Source organism: Sylvia atricapilla, chromosome 11 (assembly GCF_009819655.1).
Source record: "Sylvia atricapilla isolate bSylAtr1 chromosome 11, bSylAtr1.pri, whole genome shotgun sequence".
Classification (NCBI taxonomy): Eukaryota; Metazoa; Chordata; class Aves; order Passeriformes; family Sylviidae; genus Sylvia; species Sylvia atricapilla.
Window position 1 is genome coordinate 9,429,502 of NC_089150.1, and position 15,808 is coordinate 9,445,309.

A 15,808-nucleotide genomic window follows, 5' to 3' on the forward strand; every position below is an offset into this window, starting at 1 on the left:
TCCAACCTTACGGTGCTGGCTGGGGGAGCTGCAGCTCCCGTGGGGTCACATCAGTGCTACACAGCAGACAGGAGCAGACTGTGCCCCCAGAAAAAGGCAAACACCCCCCACACACACCCCCCACCAACCCAAGGCTCATCAACGGGACAAACAGGAGACCACCCCAGCACCCCAAGACTGAGCAGGAGAACAGGAGGCAGAGACAGTGCGGGGACAGAGCTGGGATCTCTGTTTATTGAGGCGATGCTGTGAGGCACCCCAGGGGACTGCACCAAGGCACGGTGGCACTGGGGGTGTGCAAGGACCCCCAAGGAAGCAACACCACGGTGGTGTAGAAGCAGCAGGTCCCTCAGGCCTTGCCGGGGTCCTCCTTGAGCGTCACTGTCCGGTTGAACACCATCTGAGGAGAAACAGAGGGTCTGCTCATGCCCCATGGCAGGCAGAGGGTGCTTGCAGAAGTGTGTGCAGGCTGCCTCATTGCCCCCATCCCACAGGGCTCACCTTCCCCTGCTCACTGTCAGGATCCACAGAGAAGTAGCCCAGGCGCTCAAACTGGAACTTGTCAAAGGGTCGAGCAGAGTGGACAGAGCTGTCAACCAGGGCATTGTGCACCACACGCAGGGAGTCCTGGCAGGAGGGACAGCTGAAACAGCATCCCTACCCTTCTGTCCTCTCCATCCCTACCCTCTGCCCAGCTCTCCCCAGCTCCTCTTACCCCCGAGACCCAGTAAGGCCATGCTCCAAGAGGGGCAGGGTGTACATGGAAGTGGGCGCCTCAGGACTGGGTGCAGGAGGTCCCCACTTTCCCCCCAGGCCCGTAACCTCAGCTGCTGCCTACTACTCACAGGGTTGAGGTCACTCAGAAAGCCACCAGGTACTTCTGATGGGTCCTCAGGATTTTTGTGCAAAAACCTGCCATGAGATAAGAGTCTTTTCCCAAAGCTGCCAAGTGACGGGACATGGGACCTCTAGATCATTATCTTCCCCACCAAAGGTCAGGGCAGACCCCAGCAGGGCCTGCTGTTATACAGCTGTGCTGCTGCTCCAGCACTGGTAAGCTTGTGCTGGCCCTCGTCGGCAGCCAGATACTCACAGGCGCTCATAGAGCCGCACTTCACAGGCCAGTGGCACTGACACCCAGTGGATGAAAGCTTTGGGCTTTTCTGCCACATCTGCCTTGGTGCAGGTGACCTCCAACTCAATGACACGTCCACTGATGTCCTGAGAGAAAGGAGATGAGCTAAGCTGTCAGGCAGCAGTCTTACCCCATATGGCAGGCCCAGGGCTGAAGCCCCGGCCCCACAGCTCAGGGCACCTTGTTCCCCACTGTGAGGCACAGGGCAGGCAGAGAGCAGCCACACAGGCAGGCTGAGCCCTCACTGTATCCAGAGCATCCAGCATGAGATGACCATCGCTGCTCTTCCCTGCTAGAGTATGGTCATGTCCTGACATTCCACAGCCCAACCTCACGACACCAGTGCCCACAGTCACGCACCTTGATGACATTCTGGACGGTGATGATGTAGCCAGTGTGGCGCAGCCCCACCGGCTGCCCAGGGGCCAGGCGCTTGTAGCCCTTGTCTGCCTCCTGTAAGAGAGTTCATGGCTGTGTGAGGGGTCCCAGCACGGGCAGCAGGCCCCCTCTCCAGCACATCTCTTTTCCCACTCCTGCCATCCCGGGGATCAGTGATCCCAGGGCTGTTTGAACTCCCATGTTGCTGTGGGACGTTCCTATGGACAGGCCAGGTTGAGCACCATTGATTGGACACGTTGTGGCCAGGCTGAGGGAAGCACTTGCACAGTGCCTATCAGGGCTGCTGGCCCATTTTGGAGTCATGTCAGGAGCTCAACACCTGCCTGTGACCTCTGTGTGCAGCACCAACACCATTTCCAGTGCTGCCAGGCTCCTGCTGCACAAGCTACAGCTTCAGGAGTGAGGGTAGTATAGTCCAGTCGGCCTGGCTTACCTCCCTGAAGTCTGTCTCCTCAATGTAGACAGTCTGGTGGAAGGGCACTTTGTGAAAACCACGGCTCTCATCAGCTGGAAAGTTGGGCACAAGGACCTCCAGTGCCTGCGGAGAAAGAGGGTGTGAATACTGATCTCAATGAACCCCACTGCCGCAACAGCCCATGGCAGTCTCACCTTTGGAGCAGGGAAGTTGGTGATGGTGACCTTGAGGGGCTCCAGGACAGCCATGGCACGGGGGGCATGCTCATTCAGCACCTCACGTGCACAAGCCTCCAGCAGATGTGGCTCCATTGTTGCCTGGGCCACTGTCACACCAACCTGAGGAACAGCAGGCTGTGACCATGCTGGACAGATGATTCAGCCATCTGGCCTGTCCCATCCTATCCAAAGCTTACCCGCGCACAAAAGTTGTTGATGGCCTCAGGGGGGAAGCCTCGCCGGCGCAGGGCTGTCAGCGTGAAGAGACGTGGGTCATCCCAGTCCCTGAGGAAACACCAGTGTGACAACCAGGCATGCTCTGGGTGAGCCCCATCATGGCAGCTGGCCCTGATCCTACCTCACAGCACCTGTCTCCACTAGACGGATGATCTTTCTCTTGGAAACGACGGTGTAGAGCAGGTTCAGTCGCCCATACTCCCACTGCACAGGGCAGTAAACATCCAGAGCGTTGCACAGCCAGAAGTAGGAGGAGCGCCTGCAAGGGACGTACAGGCACAGCACAGCTCAGCCACATGGACACGCTCTACCCCAGCACCCTGGCAGCCACCAGATGCTGCTCCCATATCTAGCTCAGCCCCGGGCCATCCCATGCACAGTGCTCACCTGGCCTGGAACTCCTTGGTGCAGAGGGAGTGCGTGATGTGCTCAATGGAGTCGCAGAGGCAGTGCGTGTAGTCATACGTGGGGTAGATGCACCTGCGAGGTAGACAGAGTCAGCTCAAGGCAGAGCATAATGCTGCTCCACTCCTGATACCTCCTCACTACCAGGAAATCCAGACCCACCCCACTACATGTGCCAGGACATGGCTGGCCCTCCCTACCACTTGTCCCCAGTGCGGTGGTGTGGAGTGAACTTGACGCGGTAAGCAACAGGATCCATCTTCCCATCTTCCATCACCAGCTTCATCCTCAGCGTGGCTTCCCCCTCCCCAAACTTCCCCTTTCTCATGTCCTGTGGAGAGGAAGGAAACTGTCAGCTGAGCCACAGATCCAGACTCACAGGCACACAGCACCTGCCCCAGCCAGGATTACCTCAAAGAGCAGGAGTGACTCCTCCACAGGCCGGTCCCGCCACGGTGAGGGTGGTGGATTGTGGCCCTTGATCTCCTCAACCTTCTGATGGCAGACATATGCCTGACCCCTACAGAGGGGAAATGCCATCACCAGACATGAGTGACCCATCCCCAGGGCAAGGGGGAGCCCCAGCCACGCTGTAGAACATCAACACCACCCTGGCACATTCCTACTGCCCCGCATGCTCACCTGCGGATGAGCTCCAGGGCCCAGGTGTAGAGCTGGTCAAAGTAATCCGATGCGTGTGTCACTGCATAAGGCTGGTAGCCTACAGGAATGGGTGAAATGGAACAGGTTGGAGGAACCCTAAACGCCCAGCAACAAGACCTGAACGGAGGGGTGTCCCTGACTTGATCCCTGGCTGATCCCGAGCCATACCCAGCCACTCCACCATCTCTCGGATGGCTGTGAAGTACTTCTCCTCCTCCTTCTCGGGGTTGGTGTCATCATAACGCAAGAAGCACACGCCACCATTGGCCTGGGGATGAAGAAATAGTGAGCAGTTGCTCCCTGAGTGACCACAGGGCCAGGCCAGAAGCCAAGCAGTGGAGAAAGGCAAGGGCAGCTTGGTGCTTTATACCTTGGCATAGCCAAAGTTGAAGTTGATGGCCTTGGCATGGCCAATGTGCAGGATCCCATTAGGTTCAGGAGGGAAGCGTGTCCGTACCTGAAGAGGCAAAGGGGACACTTCACTGACAGCAGTGACACTGACGTGAGCCCCTGGCAATGCTGCAGAGCACCCCATGCTGCCTCTGGCCATGCCCCCTGTGAACTGCTTGTTCCCCATCCACCCCAGCTGTGTCACTCTCACATGGAACTGCTGGGCTGTGGGACATGGTCTCCCTCACCTGCCCACCCGTGATTGCCAAGTGCTGCTTCAGCAGGGCCATAGTGTTGGGCGTCACCACGTAGCCCTCAGTCTTGTAGTTCTCTCCTGCAGGCAGAGAATGCTCAGGATTGCAGCACTGCCCTAACCATGCCAAGCCCAGCAGCCAGCAGGGAAGGACACAGGACCTGTCCAGTCCTCTGCAGCACGGAGAGCTGGGACCAGGCACAGAGCCAGTGAAATGGCCCCACATACAGCAACGGCTCCTTGCACTCACCTGGCTTGTGGAACTTCAGGGCTTCTCCCCGCAGCTGCTCCAGCAGCGACTGTGTCTCTGCACCCATGTCACCTGTAGGAAGATGGGGCTGAGCTCCCTGATCACAGATCCCAGGACCCAGCTTGGACACAGGTCCAGCAGATACTAAAGGGCTGGTGAAAAGGTCAGTCTCTTACCATTCTCCACCACAGCCACCTTCTGTTTCTCTGCTGGGGCCACACGGGCCTTTGCCACCTGCAGAGACCAGCACAACATCCTGAGTGTCCAGTTGTAGCATATATCTTCTCCTCCTGGCCCAGAATGCTGCCCCCAGCACTCCCTCAAACCTGTACCCATGGTGGCAGCTCAGCCCAGAGCAGCTATTTGGGATCCTGCCTGGACACTTTGCAAGAAAATACCACCCAAGTCTTCAGCCTCCACTTCTGCTTACCTTTGGCTTCTTTTCCAGGTCAGCTTCTGTCTTTGGTCCAAGCAAATGCAGCACCTGGAGAAGAACAACACAGTCAGGAGTCAAAAAGGCTCCCTGTGTCCTAAGGCCTGGAAGTGTCCTGTCCAGTCATCACTCCACTCACCCTGCCTGCTCCTAGGTGGGGCAGGCTGTTCCCAGCACAGGGTCCTCTAGGGGACTGGTTGCCAGGTCTCACACCCAGTCACAGCATGCCCAGGGGACCACAGCAGCACCTGACACAGTAACCTCAGAGCACCCACCTGCAGGTCCACCTCATTCTTGATGGTCTTCCCGTCTGCCCACCGCAGCTGGTTCCGTGCCTCCCCTGTGGACAGGGCACCCCGTGGGCAAGGGGCAGGGTCCAAGCCCGGGGGGAGCTTCAGCCTGCTGCTGATACAGAATGCCATGCCTTTTGCCCCAGGGCTGTCCCTGTTGCTGGGCCCTGCCTGTGTGGGGGATCTGGCAGTGTGACATCTCCGCTTGGCAAAGGGCTGGCTCTCAGGATTCAGGGGAGCAGACAGTGGCACTGGCAGTCAGGCACAGGGAAACGACAGCCACCAGCACCAGGCAGGGGCTGCCCTGGTGTCACCACTCACCCATCAGCAGCCCCATGTTGAAGTGGTAGCGCTCTGCCAGCAGCTCTGCTCGGTGCTTGCTGATCACAGCCTCCACCTAGGAGCAGCACAGGGGCAGGGTGAGCGAGGCAGACAGGAGCACAGCAGGAGCCAGTCCAATGTCCCCTGTGCTGTCTCCACAGGGTCCCTGCTCCACTCACTGCTTCCTCGATCTGCTCGGGGGTGACGCAGACCCCCACACCGCAAGCCCGCTCAAAGTCTGCCACGTCCAGGGGCTCCAAAGGATGGCTCCTCACGTACTCCAGGGCAGCTGGGGACAGAGCAGGGATGAAGAGCGGGGCCCTGGGGCCGGTGCCCTGGGGCCGGGCAGGGGCCGGGGCCGCAAGGTACCGTTGAGCTGCAGGTCGGTGAGGATCTCCCTGCGCGCGATGTAGTCGACCAGGAAGCCGAGGTGCTTTGGGTCCTTGAGGCGGGCGGCCGTGTTGTACAGAAGTGTCCCGGTGGCCTTGTCCAGCGCCGGGCCCAGCGCACTGCGAGCCTGCCGCCGCCCGGGGGAGCGTCAGGGTAGGACCGGGACCCGAGCTCCGGCGAACCGGCGGCACCGGGGGCCGGAGCGGGACAGGGGATTGCCGAGGGCCGAGGCCGCTCGCCGGGATCGGGAGGAGGTGAAGTCGGGCGGGGCCCCGGGAAGGCTGAGATCGAGGGGGTGACAGCGGGACCACGGTGCAACTGTACCCGGGTGACACCAGGGATCGAGAGATCGGCTCCCGGGGGTGACACCGGTACCGGGGTAGCGAGTGCCCAGCGTGACCGGGTCCCGAGGTGACATCGGGCTGACGGGGTACTGGGGATCGAGGACGGGGGACCAGGGTGCGGACCCGCGGCAGACGCACCTGTAGCACGGCCCGGCGCAGCAGCGCGCTGAGTGACCCGTTGCGTAGCGTCTCGCGCGCCTTGGCCTCGCTGAGGCCGATTCCGGTGAACAACCCCAGCGACTCCTCCGCCTCCTCCGCCGCCATCGCCGTCGCCGCCGCCGCCGCCGCCATGCTGCCGCCTCCGCCCGGAGGCGGGTCCCTGCCCAGCCAACCGGCAGTGAGAGCGCTCCGTCTCGGCCAATGGGAGGGGGGCACCGGCTCCGACCGGGCCAATGGGCGCGCGGGAGGCGGGCTCAGCGCGCGGGCGGTTGCATCATTTAAAGAGACCGGCGGCGGCGGCAGCCACGTGGGGGGCGGGACGGGAGGCGGGTCCGGGGGCGGAGCACGTGTCAGATCCCGCTCCCGGAACTCCCGGCGCTTTGCGCCCCGCGCCCCGCGCCCCGCGCCCCGCGCCCCGCGCCCCGCGCCCCGCGCCCCGCGGCTGGTGCCCGCGCCCCCGGTGTGCCCTGTGCGTCTCCGCCTGCCCTGCGACGGCCCGTGACGACTTTGGGGACGAACGTGCCCAAAGTCCTGGGGTGAAGAGCGGGTCGCGGTGGCGGCCTCAGCACGGTTTATGCCGAGCCAAGCCGCCTCGGTGTTCCCGGCTCCCCCGGATGGTGCGTGGTCCCTTGGCCCCGCCAGCCCAGTGTCCGTTCTCTTCTCTCCTCCCCATACCCGCTCGCTGCCCTGGTACACCTCTCATCCCAATGTTCCCAGGCTTCCCCAGACCGGTGGAACTTTGGCTGCCTCAGTCCAGTGTCCTCCTGCCACCCCTGTCTGATGTCTTGTCCAGTCTGGTGTCCCCAGCTCTCCCCTTTGCCCCGCGAGCTTCCCCAGCCTGGTATTCTCTAGCTCTTCTGGCCCGGTGCCCCCCAGCCCGATGTCTCCTCCCCCCCTCCCCCCCCCCCCAGCCTCGTGTCCTCCACAACCCCACGTTTTCTTCCTCAGCCCGGGAATCCCCAGCCCAGCCCGATATCCACCCCCCACCCCCCCCAGCTTGGTGTCTCCTCTTAGCTCAGTGCCCCTCTAGCCCAGTGTCCCATCTATCCTACTCCCACCTCAGCCCGAGTAGCAGCAGACTCGAGTGGTTGGGGAAGGGGGTTTATTTGAAATAGTGGGTACGGAGAGGCACTGGCAGGTCCTGCCAGCCAGAGCCACTGGACACAACCAGACAAAGCAGGTCCTGGCTCCTCCATGGGTGGGTTCTGGAGTCAACGCTGGTGTCACAGTGAGTCACACGCCATGGAGGGGACAGTCATTGCTTAGCACCGGCACAGAGTTATAGTTCCATCCTAGTGCCAGGCACTGTGTCTGTCCCCTTGCTGGCTGCCTGCTCCCTGCCTGTAGCCGGCAGAGGCTTTAAGCTATAGCGGGCACTGACATTGGTACCTGAGACGCTGCGGTACTCGCCCATCTCCGTACGAATGTTCTCGTTCTGAGTGATGGTGAGCAGGACCGGGACAGAAAGTGTCACTTCCTTCCGAAGGACTTGGATGCTGAGCGCTGTGCGCGGGGGGATCTTCGCCGGCAGCTGCACCTCCACGCGCTGCCGCCGAGTGCTGGTTTCGCTGCGCCCTTTCTGCACCGTAAAGATGTTGGAGGCTTCCACGGTCAGCGTGAAGGAGAGCCCAGCTTTGAGGCTGGTGGCATTGCTGAAGTGGAAGCTCTGCCAGAGTGTGGTGCCGTACTCCCGGCTGCTGCTGGCCGCCAGCGCCTGCTCCGACTCTGTCTCATTCACCCCCTCAATCTCATCCACCAGAACCTCCCGCTCCTCCTCCACCCGCTTCTGTTCCCAAAGGAGACGTGCTGAGACCAGGGGCCGCCCGGGCCGTAGCGGGCGCAGGTGGGACAGCCGAGACTGAAAGTTCAGCTCCTGTTTGTAGTCAGCAAGATGCTCACCGGGCCATGCCAGGCAGTGCCAGCCGCCCCGGCCGGGATTCTGATAGAGCAGCCAGACGCCTCGCTGCACCACATGGGAGGCCACCCGGTCATTGAAGTACCCATACGCCAAGTTGGTCTCCTCTGTCACCACCTTGCAGGCGCCTTGGAAGTTGGGGTGCTCATAGAGGGTGATCTGGGGGTCCCCCAGGTCGTGGTGCACGAGGCGCAGTGCTGAGAAGCTGTTGGGCTGATCCACAGAAGGGTACTCGCCCTCCTCAAAGGCGTGCGGCTCCCCCTCATATTTGGGGTCCGTGTAGGCAATCCATGGCTGCCCCTCCACCTTCAGCGAGGCGATGCAGTTCCCAAAGTCAAGCTCGTGCAGGTCAGGCACATCGCAGGTGAACTCTCGGCTCAAGCCCTCAAAGTTGGTACGCTCGTACACTGCGATCCGGTTCATGGTGCTGCTCCTTGGGAGGGCACGTGGCTCAACTCCCCTCCTGTGGGGTCACGGTGCTACAGGAGAACCGTGAGGAAAGGCCAGCCAGCAAAGGCAAACCTCGGCACCCCTTTAACCCTTGTCCTCTGCCTTTCCTTTGCCCACCTCTGCCTGGTCCCCGTGCTCTCACCGTCTGTCCTGGCAACGCCCCGCAGTTGTGCCTTTTAGGAAGGGGTGGTGGGACCAGGGCGTGCTGTGTCACGAAGCGAAGGCGATGACAATGCTCGCCCCCACACCCTGCACCCAACCCTGTCCCCACTTCGGTGTTGGGGAGCCAGCCAGGCCTTGCACGGCGATTGAAACACTGGGATTCCAGGCTGTCCCACAGACCAGCTCTGCCGGAAAGTCCTGCTGTGACCCAGACACGTAAGACTCTGTGCTGAAGAGTCACTGCCAATTATCAGTGATGCTTCCGCCCTGCCTGCGGTAATTATAGTGTGCATTGCCGGTGGGGCAGGAACTGCTGGCTCACCCCAGTAGGGTGAGAGGTTATCGTGGTGGGGCAAGCCAGCACCCCAAAACAAGAGCCTCTGGAACACTGGTGATCCCAGCAATTGGATATGGACACATGGCATGGTGGCACTGCTCCACGCCTGTCTCTGAGGATGGCTGGGGCAGATGGGAACACTTCTTCCCCCTTGTTGCTTCATGGGGTGGCCAAGGCACTGCTGGGGTGGGATTCTGGGCACAGCAGGACGCTGACATCAAACCAAGACATTAGAAGGCTGCCACTCCAAGCACAGCATGCTGGTGGTTTCCTCTGGGCTCCATGCAGGTTCCCATGGAATGAACTGGAGCTGGTCTCCCCAGGAGCTACTGGTGTGGGGCACAGGGCATATGCACTTCCTAGCTGGCACCCCACTGAGACAGGGCTCAGGCAGCGCACGGGTTCTGGCGCAGGTTAAGCCTTTGATTTCTTCTGGCTCCATGCCCAGGGGCTGCCTCATCCAGTTGTCCACACAGCCCTCACCAGCCCAGGGCTGTTCCCAAGGCACAGAGCCTGGAGTGGGGAGCCACAAAGCTGACACAAAAAGCTCCCAGTGAGGTACAGCTGGATCCTGACCCACTCCTTGGGGACAGTCAGGACCCTCAAAGCCTCTGGGCTATAACCTGCCTCTTGTGGTTGATAAGCAAGGCCTGCCCTGGCTGCATGGGGTCCATCAGTCCCCCAGGGGGTTGGTACAGCCTACAGGCACCCACATGCTGTGGTGGAGAAGCATGGAGACCCCATTGCTCCAACAGCCTGTCTCCACAAGTCACCCAAGAGAAGAATCCAGGTGTCCCTGAATTCTTGAACCCTATTCTCTTCAAGCCTCTGTCCCCCAAAGGCCAGTGCCACCCCACACCTTGCCCCTCAGTTGTCCGCTGCTAGTGCCCCGCTTCCCCTGCCTGCAGTGCCAGGACTGCCAGGGTCTCCCAGTTTATTGCCAGATGTCGGGGCGGTTGGGGTTACACCAGACAAACGCTACGGGAAGCAGTTAGTGAGTGGGGGGCCATGGGGGCCGCGGGCAGGGGCCAGGGAAGGGCTGTCCCACTCACTCCCCCAGCCGGCGGCCTCCCTGCCATCTCCCCGGGCTGCCACGCTCCCCCGCGCTGGGGACCCCTCCTGTGCCCCGCGGCTGCCCTGGCTCCGTGGCCCCCAGCACCCCCCACCTCGCTGTGTTCACCCCCCTGCAGCGAGGCCGGCGGCCAGGGCGGCGCGGGGGGCACGGGGCAGCGTGGGTGGGAGGCGGTGCTGGCATTATTGCTATGGCGGGCGGGAGCAGCGCGACCCTCCCCACGCTCAGATCACAGTCTCGAAGAGCGTCGCCTTCTCCTTGGGGGGCTCTGGGGCCAGCAGCTTGGCTTCTGCCTCTGGCGTCAGGTACTCCAGGTGGTGTTGGCCCCAGATTGGAGTGGTCAGGAGCTGCCAGCGCTGTGGGGACATCGTGTCAGCACCCAGGGACAACAGCACTGGGACTGCCTGGACCCAGCTTGGCAAATTCCCCGCAATGCACAGGAATAGGAAAGGGATGGGATTTGGAGGAGGGCGGAGGTGAGACTGGGACAGGGAAGGGATTGAAATGGGATTGAGAAAGGGACAGAGATTGCATGGGGACAGGGATGGGAATGAGACACTGACAGGATTAACACAGTGATGTCAGCAAGGATGGGGTGAGACTGGGAGTGAGACAGCAGTGGGGATGGGAATCTGATAGGAATGAGAGCAATGAAGACAGGAACAGGACTTGGATGGGGGTGAGCCTAGGATGGTAAAAGGACTAAATGAGACTGAGTGAAGGACAGGAATTGCAAGGAGACAGTGATGGGGGCAGGCACAGGATTTGGCTGCAATAGGGATAGGACTGAGACAGTGATGCAAGCATCAGTGGGAATCAGGTAAGGTTGGGAATGAGACAGCGATGGGGACAGGGACGCGATTTGGGTGGGAATGAGACGGAGATGAAATCAATGAGACGATGGGGACAGGCACATGACTTGGATGGGAATGAGACAGTGATGAAAACAGGGATGGGACCTGTCTGTGGCTGGGACTGAGACAGCAATATGGAAGGTGGAATTTGAATAGGGCCAGGACTGGACCAGGGACAGGACTAAGAGGCGGACAACCATGGCTGCAGGAGTGATCCCGCTGCACTGCCCTCACCTCGCGCAAAGAGCCTTTGCAGCGCAGGAGCTTGTAGATAACAGTGCAGGGGATGCAGAGCATGGAGGAGAGTGCCAGGACCCAGCCGATGGCTTCCCCCCACCACGGGTACACGTATGTCTTGTTGTATGTCAGTGGCTTGTAGTTCACCACGTGGAACACAAAGATGCCCTGAGGGGAGAGAGGAAGGTGAGGTCCCCAGCCCCGACGCGTGTCACCGCCGTAGCCCCCGAGGTGCACATTCCGCCCCAGGGTCGTGACACGCGTGTGCCCACAGCAGCCGCCGGGGGGCGCTCGGTGCCCGCAGCACAGCCACGGGCGGTGGCACACGCGTGTCCCCACGCGCGGCGGCCTTGCTCACCACGCAGACCAGCGGTGTCACCACAGCCCAGCACCACTTCATGACCGGCAGGGGCCGGTAGCCGATCATACGGGCCACGTCGTCCATGAAGCGGTCGGCACCTGCAGGGAGGAGGGCATCAGCTGGGGCACTCGTGTCCTCCCTTATGTCCCCCACCCCGTGTCCCCCTTGCCTCACCATAGACCCAGGCAATGACCACGCACTCCCAGAAAGCCTGCCACAGCAGCGTGATCCCACTGGCCGAGTAGTTGTCAAAGAGCTGGAATACGTACATGCCGCCCTGCCAGGAAGGTGCCCATGTCACCAGCTTTGTGGTGGCTGCCCCGCACACTGCCACACTGGCAGTCATAGCCTTGCCAGCACCTGTACTCTGCCTGGCATGGACACCCTGCATGCCATGGCCACCTGGCTCCCACAGCACCCCATGCCACAGAGATCCCCATGCCACGGGCAGCTCCACTGACACGACGGCAGCAACCCCAGCGGGCTTCCACACCACAGTGGGACCTCATGGGAGGTGATGCCTCAGGAACAGGCACAGGTGGCCAGTGCGGGGCTGGCCGGCAGTGTCCCTGCTGTGTCACCCACCTGTGTGACCATGGAGAGGTCAATGAGGCAGCAGATAATGCAGCAGAGAGCAGCGGTGAGCTCACGGCGCAGCGAGCCAGCCCCCGGCTGGGGGAACAGGTCCAGGATGCCCGTGATGAAACCCTCGACACCGACAAACTGTGGCACAAAGCAGGGCTCAGTGGGGACGTGCCACCTATCCTCTCCCTGTTCCCCATCTCCCCGGTTGCCACAGCACCTGGCTGTCCAGCCCCAGCACGAGGAGCATGATGAAAAAGAGCGTGGCCCACAGGGGGGACAAGGGCATCAGCGTCACAGCTTTGGGGTAGGCGATGAAAGCCAGCCCAGGACCTGCAGGAGACTGGGGTCAGAGATGCCACTCAAAGGGTGACACAGAAGACACAGCTGGCACCCACTGTCCATCACTCACCAGACTCGGCCACCTTGGAGATGTCCACACCCTGCTCAGAGGCCATGAAGCCAAGCACGGAGAAGACAACGAAGCCGGCAAAGAAGCTGGTGAAGCTGTTGATCACGGCCAGGATGTAGGCATCCCTGTGGGCACAGCATCTGAGGAAGTGCTGGGGGGCACTGGGAGACACACCATGGGGTCACTGGGACACACCCAGAGAGATTACCTGCAGCTGGCATAGCCCTACCTGTAGCAGTTGTTATGGAAGCGGTTGTAGCTGCCCAGTGCTGTCAGGGCGCCCAGCCCGATGGCGTAGGAGAAGAAAACCTGGGTGCCAGCATCAATCCAGACCTGGGGTGTGAGGGAGGGTGTCAGAGGGTGATAGGGGTGCCAGGGGGGTGTCAAGCACCCAGCTCCCTGCTGCCCTCACCACTGCCCTCACCTGTGCCTCAACCAGCTTGGACCAGTCAGGTTTCAGGTAGTAGATGATGCCACCCAGTGCGCCAGGCAGTGTTACTCCGTGGACCAGCAGCAGGATGAGGACCACATACGGGAAGAGTGCCGTGAAGTAGACAATCTGAAGAGCAGTAGGTGGCCATGAGAACTCCCAGGCTAGACCTCTATGTCACGTGCCACAGGTGTCCCAGCAGGATCAGAGCTTGGGAATGTCCCCAGAAGTGGCTAGCACCCCCTGGACAGATGTGGGACACAGGCCTCCCACCCCTGTGGGCTGTGGCACAGAAGGGCAGGAGCCAGCAGTGCCAGGTGTTGCAGTCCCGTTCTCTCATTCCAGTGGCACTGATGCATGTTCCCCCTGCCAGCATTACCTTCCCAGTTGACTTGACACCCTTCCAGATGCAGAAGTAGACAACGACCCAGGTGGTAACCAAGCAGAGGATCATCTGCCAGTTCATCTCTCCTGGCTCGCTGAGGCCCCCAGAGAGACGCAGCACCTTGTTCCTGCAGAGTGGGGCTGCGCTGAGCACCAGCGTGACACCCCTAGCCCCAGACAACACCCTCCCAGTTCCCACACTCACTCCCAAAACTCAATGACAGGTGAGCGCTTATTGGCCATGTCGGTGCAGCTGAAGTTGGAGGTCCAAGTGCTGGCAGTGGCATTAGTGCTGACATTGTGGCACAGGTCTGGGTTGAAGAGCTCCGTGCACTGCTCCGTGTTCCAGGAGTGGCCACAGGTGGCCCAGGGCAGGGTGTCCGTCAGTGAATGCACCAGGTAAAAGAGCCCCCAGACTAAGATCATGATGTAGTAGGAGTTGCAGAAGAAGACGATCACCATAGAGGCCAGGCCTAAACCTGTGGCAAGGGGAAGATCAGAGCCCGCAGGCACCTGCGAGCATCTGGTAGCCAGCGTGGAGTGGGAAGAGGGATGTTGAAGGGATTGGGGGAGGACAGAGGAGAACTGACAGGGAGAGAACAGGGAAAGCTGGCAGCCCTGGACAGGACAGGGGAGAGCTGGTGGGAATGGGACAAGGAAGCTGGCAGCCCCAGGCAGGACAGGGCAGGGTGGGGACAGCTGGCAGCATGGCACAAGACCAGGAGGGAGTCGGCAAGACACCTCTGAGGTGAGGATCCAGCAGCCGCCCGCGATCCAGCAGCATGCAGGCAGGGAGCCACAGGGGCAGGCAAGGCAGGCAAGGGAGCACAGGGTGCCATGGGGCACAGGTGCAGGCAGCTGCCATCCTTGGCCACGGCACAGGGCGGCAGTGGGACGCGGGCAAGGTGCAGGGGAGCAGGCAGGGCGTGGGCAGGGTGCCGCCAGCCCCAGCAGGCTGCGGGCAGCCGAGGCATAGTCAGGGTGCAGGCAGGGTGCCGGGGGCCCTGGGCAGGGTGCAGGGGCCACGAAAAGGGTGCAGGCAGGGCACGGCATTACCCTTGAAGAGGGGGGCGATGTTCCAGGCGGCGATGCCCCCCTGTTTCATGAACTGTCCCAGGGCCACCTCCAAGAAGAAGATGGGGATGCCGCCCACGAAGACGATGAGCAGGTAGGGGATGAGGAAGACGCCTGGGGCCGGGGGCAGGGGGCCGGCTCAGCCGCCGCCGTCCCCCCGGCCCCCCCTTTTGCTCCCCCCCTTCTCTGCACCGCCCGCCCGGACGCAGCGAATGGCAAAGGCGTCTCCGCGCCCTCCCCTTGCCGCGCTGTAGGTCAGCACGGGCAGGTAGTGGGGGGATCCCACGACCACCCCCTCCGTGCCTCCGGAACCCCGCGGGGTGGCCCACGAGGCCCTCGAAAGCGCAGGGCGAGCTGACCCAGCGTGGGGTGCCCCCGAGGCACACACTCTGGGGTGGGAAGGGGGTACCCCCCGCGCCGCAGGGAGCACCCCCGCGGCGTGGGGCGAGCATGAGGCTCACCTCCGCCGTTCTTGTAGCACAGGTAGGGGAAGCGCCAGACGTTGCCCAGCCCCACGGCGAAGCCCACGCAGGACATGATGAAATCCATCTGCCGGGTCCATGTCTCCCGTTCGGGGACGGCCTCTTTGGGGGGACCGGGGGGTCGCACCAGTGGTGCCGTCACTGTTCGCTCCTCGCCCGCCGTGGGGGGCTCTGCGCCCTCCGCCCCGCCGGGGCCTTCTGCCGAGACGGGGTGAGTGGGGATGCCCACGCCGCCGTCACGCGCGCCCGTGGGGGCGCGGAGGGGGGGGATAGCGCCTCCCCCCCTCGCGCGCCCCTCTCCGCGCGTAGGGGCGTGACGTCAGATGTCAGGCCGGCGCGTGACGTCACAATGCAGAGCGGTGACTCACCCCGCGGCGGCGGGAGGGGGCGCGCCGCGGTCGCGCGTGGCCGTGGGCCCCCCTCTCCCCCTCCCCAAGCTCATCCCTTCCCGGCTCTCCCCGCTTACCGGAGCCCGCGGGGGCAGCGGCGGCCGCGGCTGTGGCGGCGGCGGCGTCGCGTCGCGGGGCGTCGGGCGGCTGCGGGGCGGCCGTGTCGGTGGGGACGGGGGGCATGTCGCGGGGGGCCGGGGAGCGGGGGCGGGTCGGGGGCGGCTCCGTGGCCGAGGGGGGCTCAGAAGCAATCCACGAAGCACTTGAAGGTGAGTCGGAAGAACCTCATTGAGGGCGGCGGGGCGCGGCGGGGCGGGCCGGGCCGGGCGGGCGGCTCAGAGCCGGGCTGCGGGGCCGGCGCCGCG

The 15,808-nt window shown here is 62.4% G+C and overlaps 3 protein-coding genes across 5 annotated transcripts; all 3 read right to left on the reverse strand.

Annotated features, from left to right (window-relative positions):
• Nucleotides 1–206: 206 nt before the first annotated feature.
• Nucleotides 207–7,498, reverse strand: QARS1 (glutaminyl-tRNA synthetase 1). The gene is given in 26 exon segments (XM_066327087.1): nucleotides 207–400; nucleotides 502–627; nucleotides 846–912; nucleotides 1,094–1,221; nucleotides 1,496–1,588; nucleotides 1,968–2,072; nucleotides 2,144–2,287; nucleotides 2,365–2,452; nucleotides 2,526–2,663; nucleotides 2,792–2,884; nucleotides 3,010–3,140; nucleotides 3,221–3,329; nucleotides 3,452–3,530; nucleotides 3,641–3,740; nucleotides 3,843–3,929; nucleotides 4,111–4,196; nucleotides 4,366–4,437; nucleotides 4,542–4,599; nucleotides 4,796–4,849; nucleotides 5,074–5,138; nucleotides 5,410–5,485; nucleotides 5,589–5,698; nucleotides 5,779–5,926; nucleotides 6,282–6,919; nucleotides 6,922–7,130; nucleotides 7,425–7,498. Coding segments are annotated over 26 exon segments (3,129 nt in total). The 3' UTR covers nucleotides 207–349.
• On the reverse strand, nucleotides 7,388–9,935 carry LOC136365889 (epidermal differentiation-specific protein-like). The gene has a single exon (XM_066326580.1). The coding sequence runs from the start codon at nucleotides 8,638–8,640 to the stop codon at nucleotides 7,582–7,584; it is 1,059 nt and encodes a 352-aa protein (XP_066182677.1). The 5' UTR covers nucleotides 8,641–9,935; the 3' UTR covers nucleotides 7,388–7,581.
• Nucleotides 9,936–10,083: 148 nt separating this feature from the next.
• On the reverse strand, nucleotides 10,084–15,804 carry SLC6A8 (solute carrier family 6 member 8). 3 transcript variants are annotated; one of them, XM_066326577.1, is made up of 14 exons: nucleotides 15,521–15,804; nucleotides 15,034–15,249; nucleotides 14,555–14,686; nucleotides 13,704–13,977; nucleotides 13,494–13,626; nucleotides 13,109–13,243; nucleotides 12,914–13,017; nucleotides 12,685–12,809; nucleotides 12,493–12,605; nucleotides 12,276–12,413; nucleotides 11,865–11,967; nucleotides 11,688–11,788; nucleotides 11,327–11,497; nucleotides 10,084–10,594 (listed from the first exon to the last, which is right to left on the reverse strand). In XM_066326577.1, exons 1-14 carry the CDS (start codon nucleotides 15,624–15,626, stop codon nucleotides 10,463–10,465), a joined length of 1,983 nt encoding a protein of 660 aa, XP_066182674.1. In that variant the 5' UTR covers nucleotides 15,627–15,804; the 3' UTR covers nucleotides 10,084–10,462. The 3 variants fall into 3 exon arrangements, with proteins under 3 accessions (XP_066182674.1, XP_066182673.1, XP_066182675.1); XM_066326576.1 differs by having other exon boundaries at nucleotides 15,034–15,252; XM_066326578.1 differs by having other exon boundaries at nucleotides 15,034–15,156; nucleotides 15,521–15,798.
• Nucleotides 15,805–15,808: the final 4 nt, after the last annotated feature.

Coding starts and splice junctions, on each gene's coding strand:
- LOC136365889 (XM_066326580.1), bottom strand. CDS start 8,640: ATGAACCGGATCGCAGTGTACGAGCGTACCAACTTTGAGGGCTTGAGC.
- SLC6A8 (XM_066326576.1), bottom strand. CDS start 15,626: ATGCCCCCCGTCCCCACCGACACGGCCGCCCCGCAGCCGCCCGACGCC. Junction 13,978..14,554: donor CATCGCCCCCCTCTTCAAGG/GTAATGCCGTGC, acceptor CCCTTGCCACAG/GTTTAGGCCTGGCCTCTATG. Junction 11,968..12,275: donor ACCTCTCCATGGTCACACAG/GTGGGTGACACA, acceptor CCTTCCTGGCAG/GGCGGCATGTACGTATTCCA.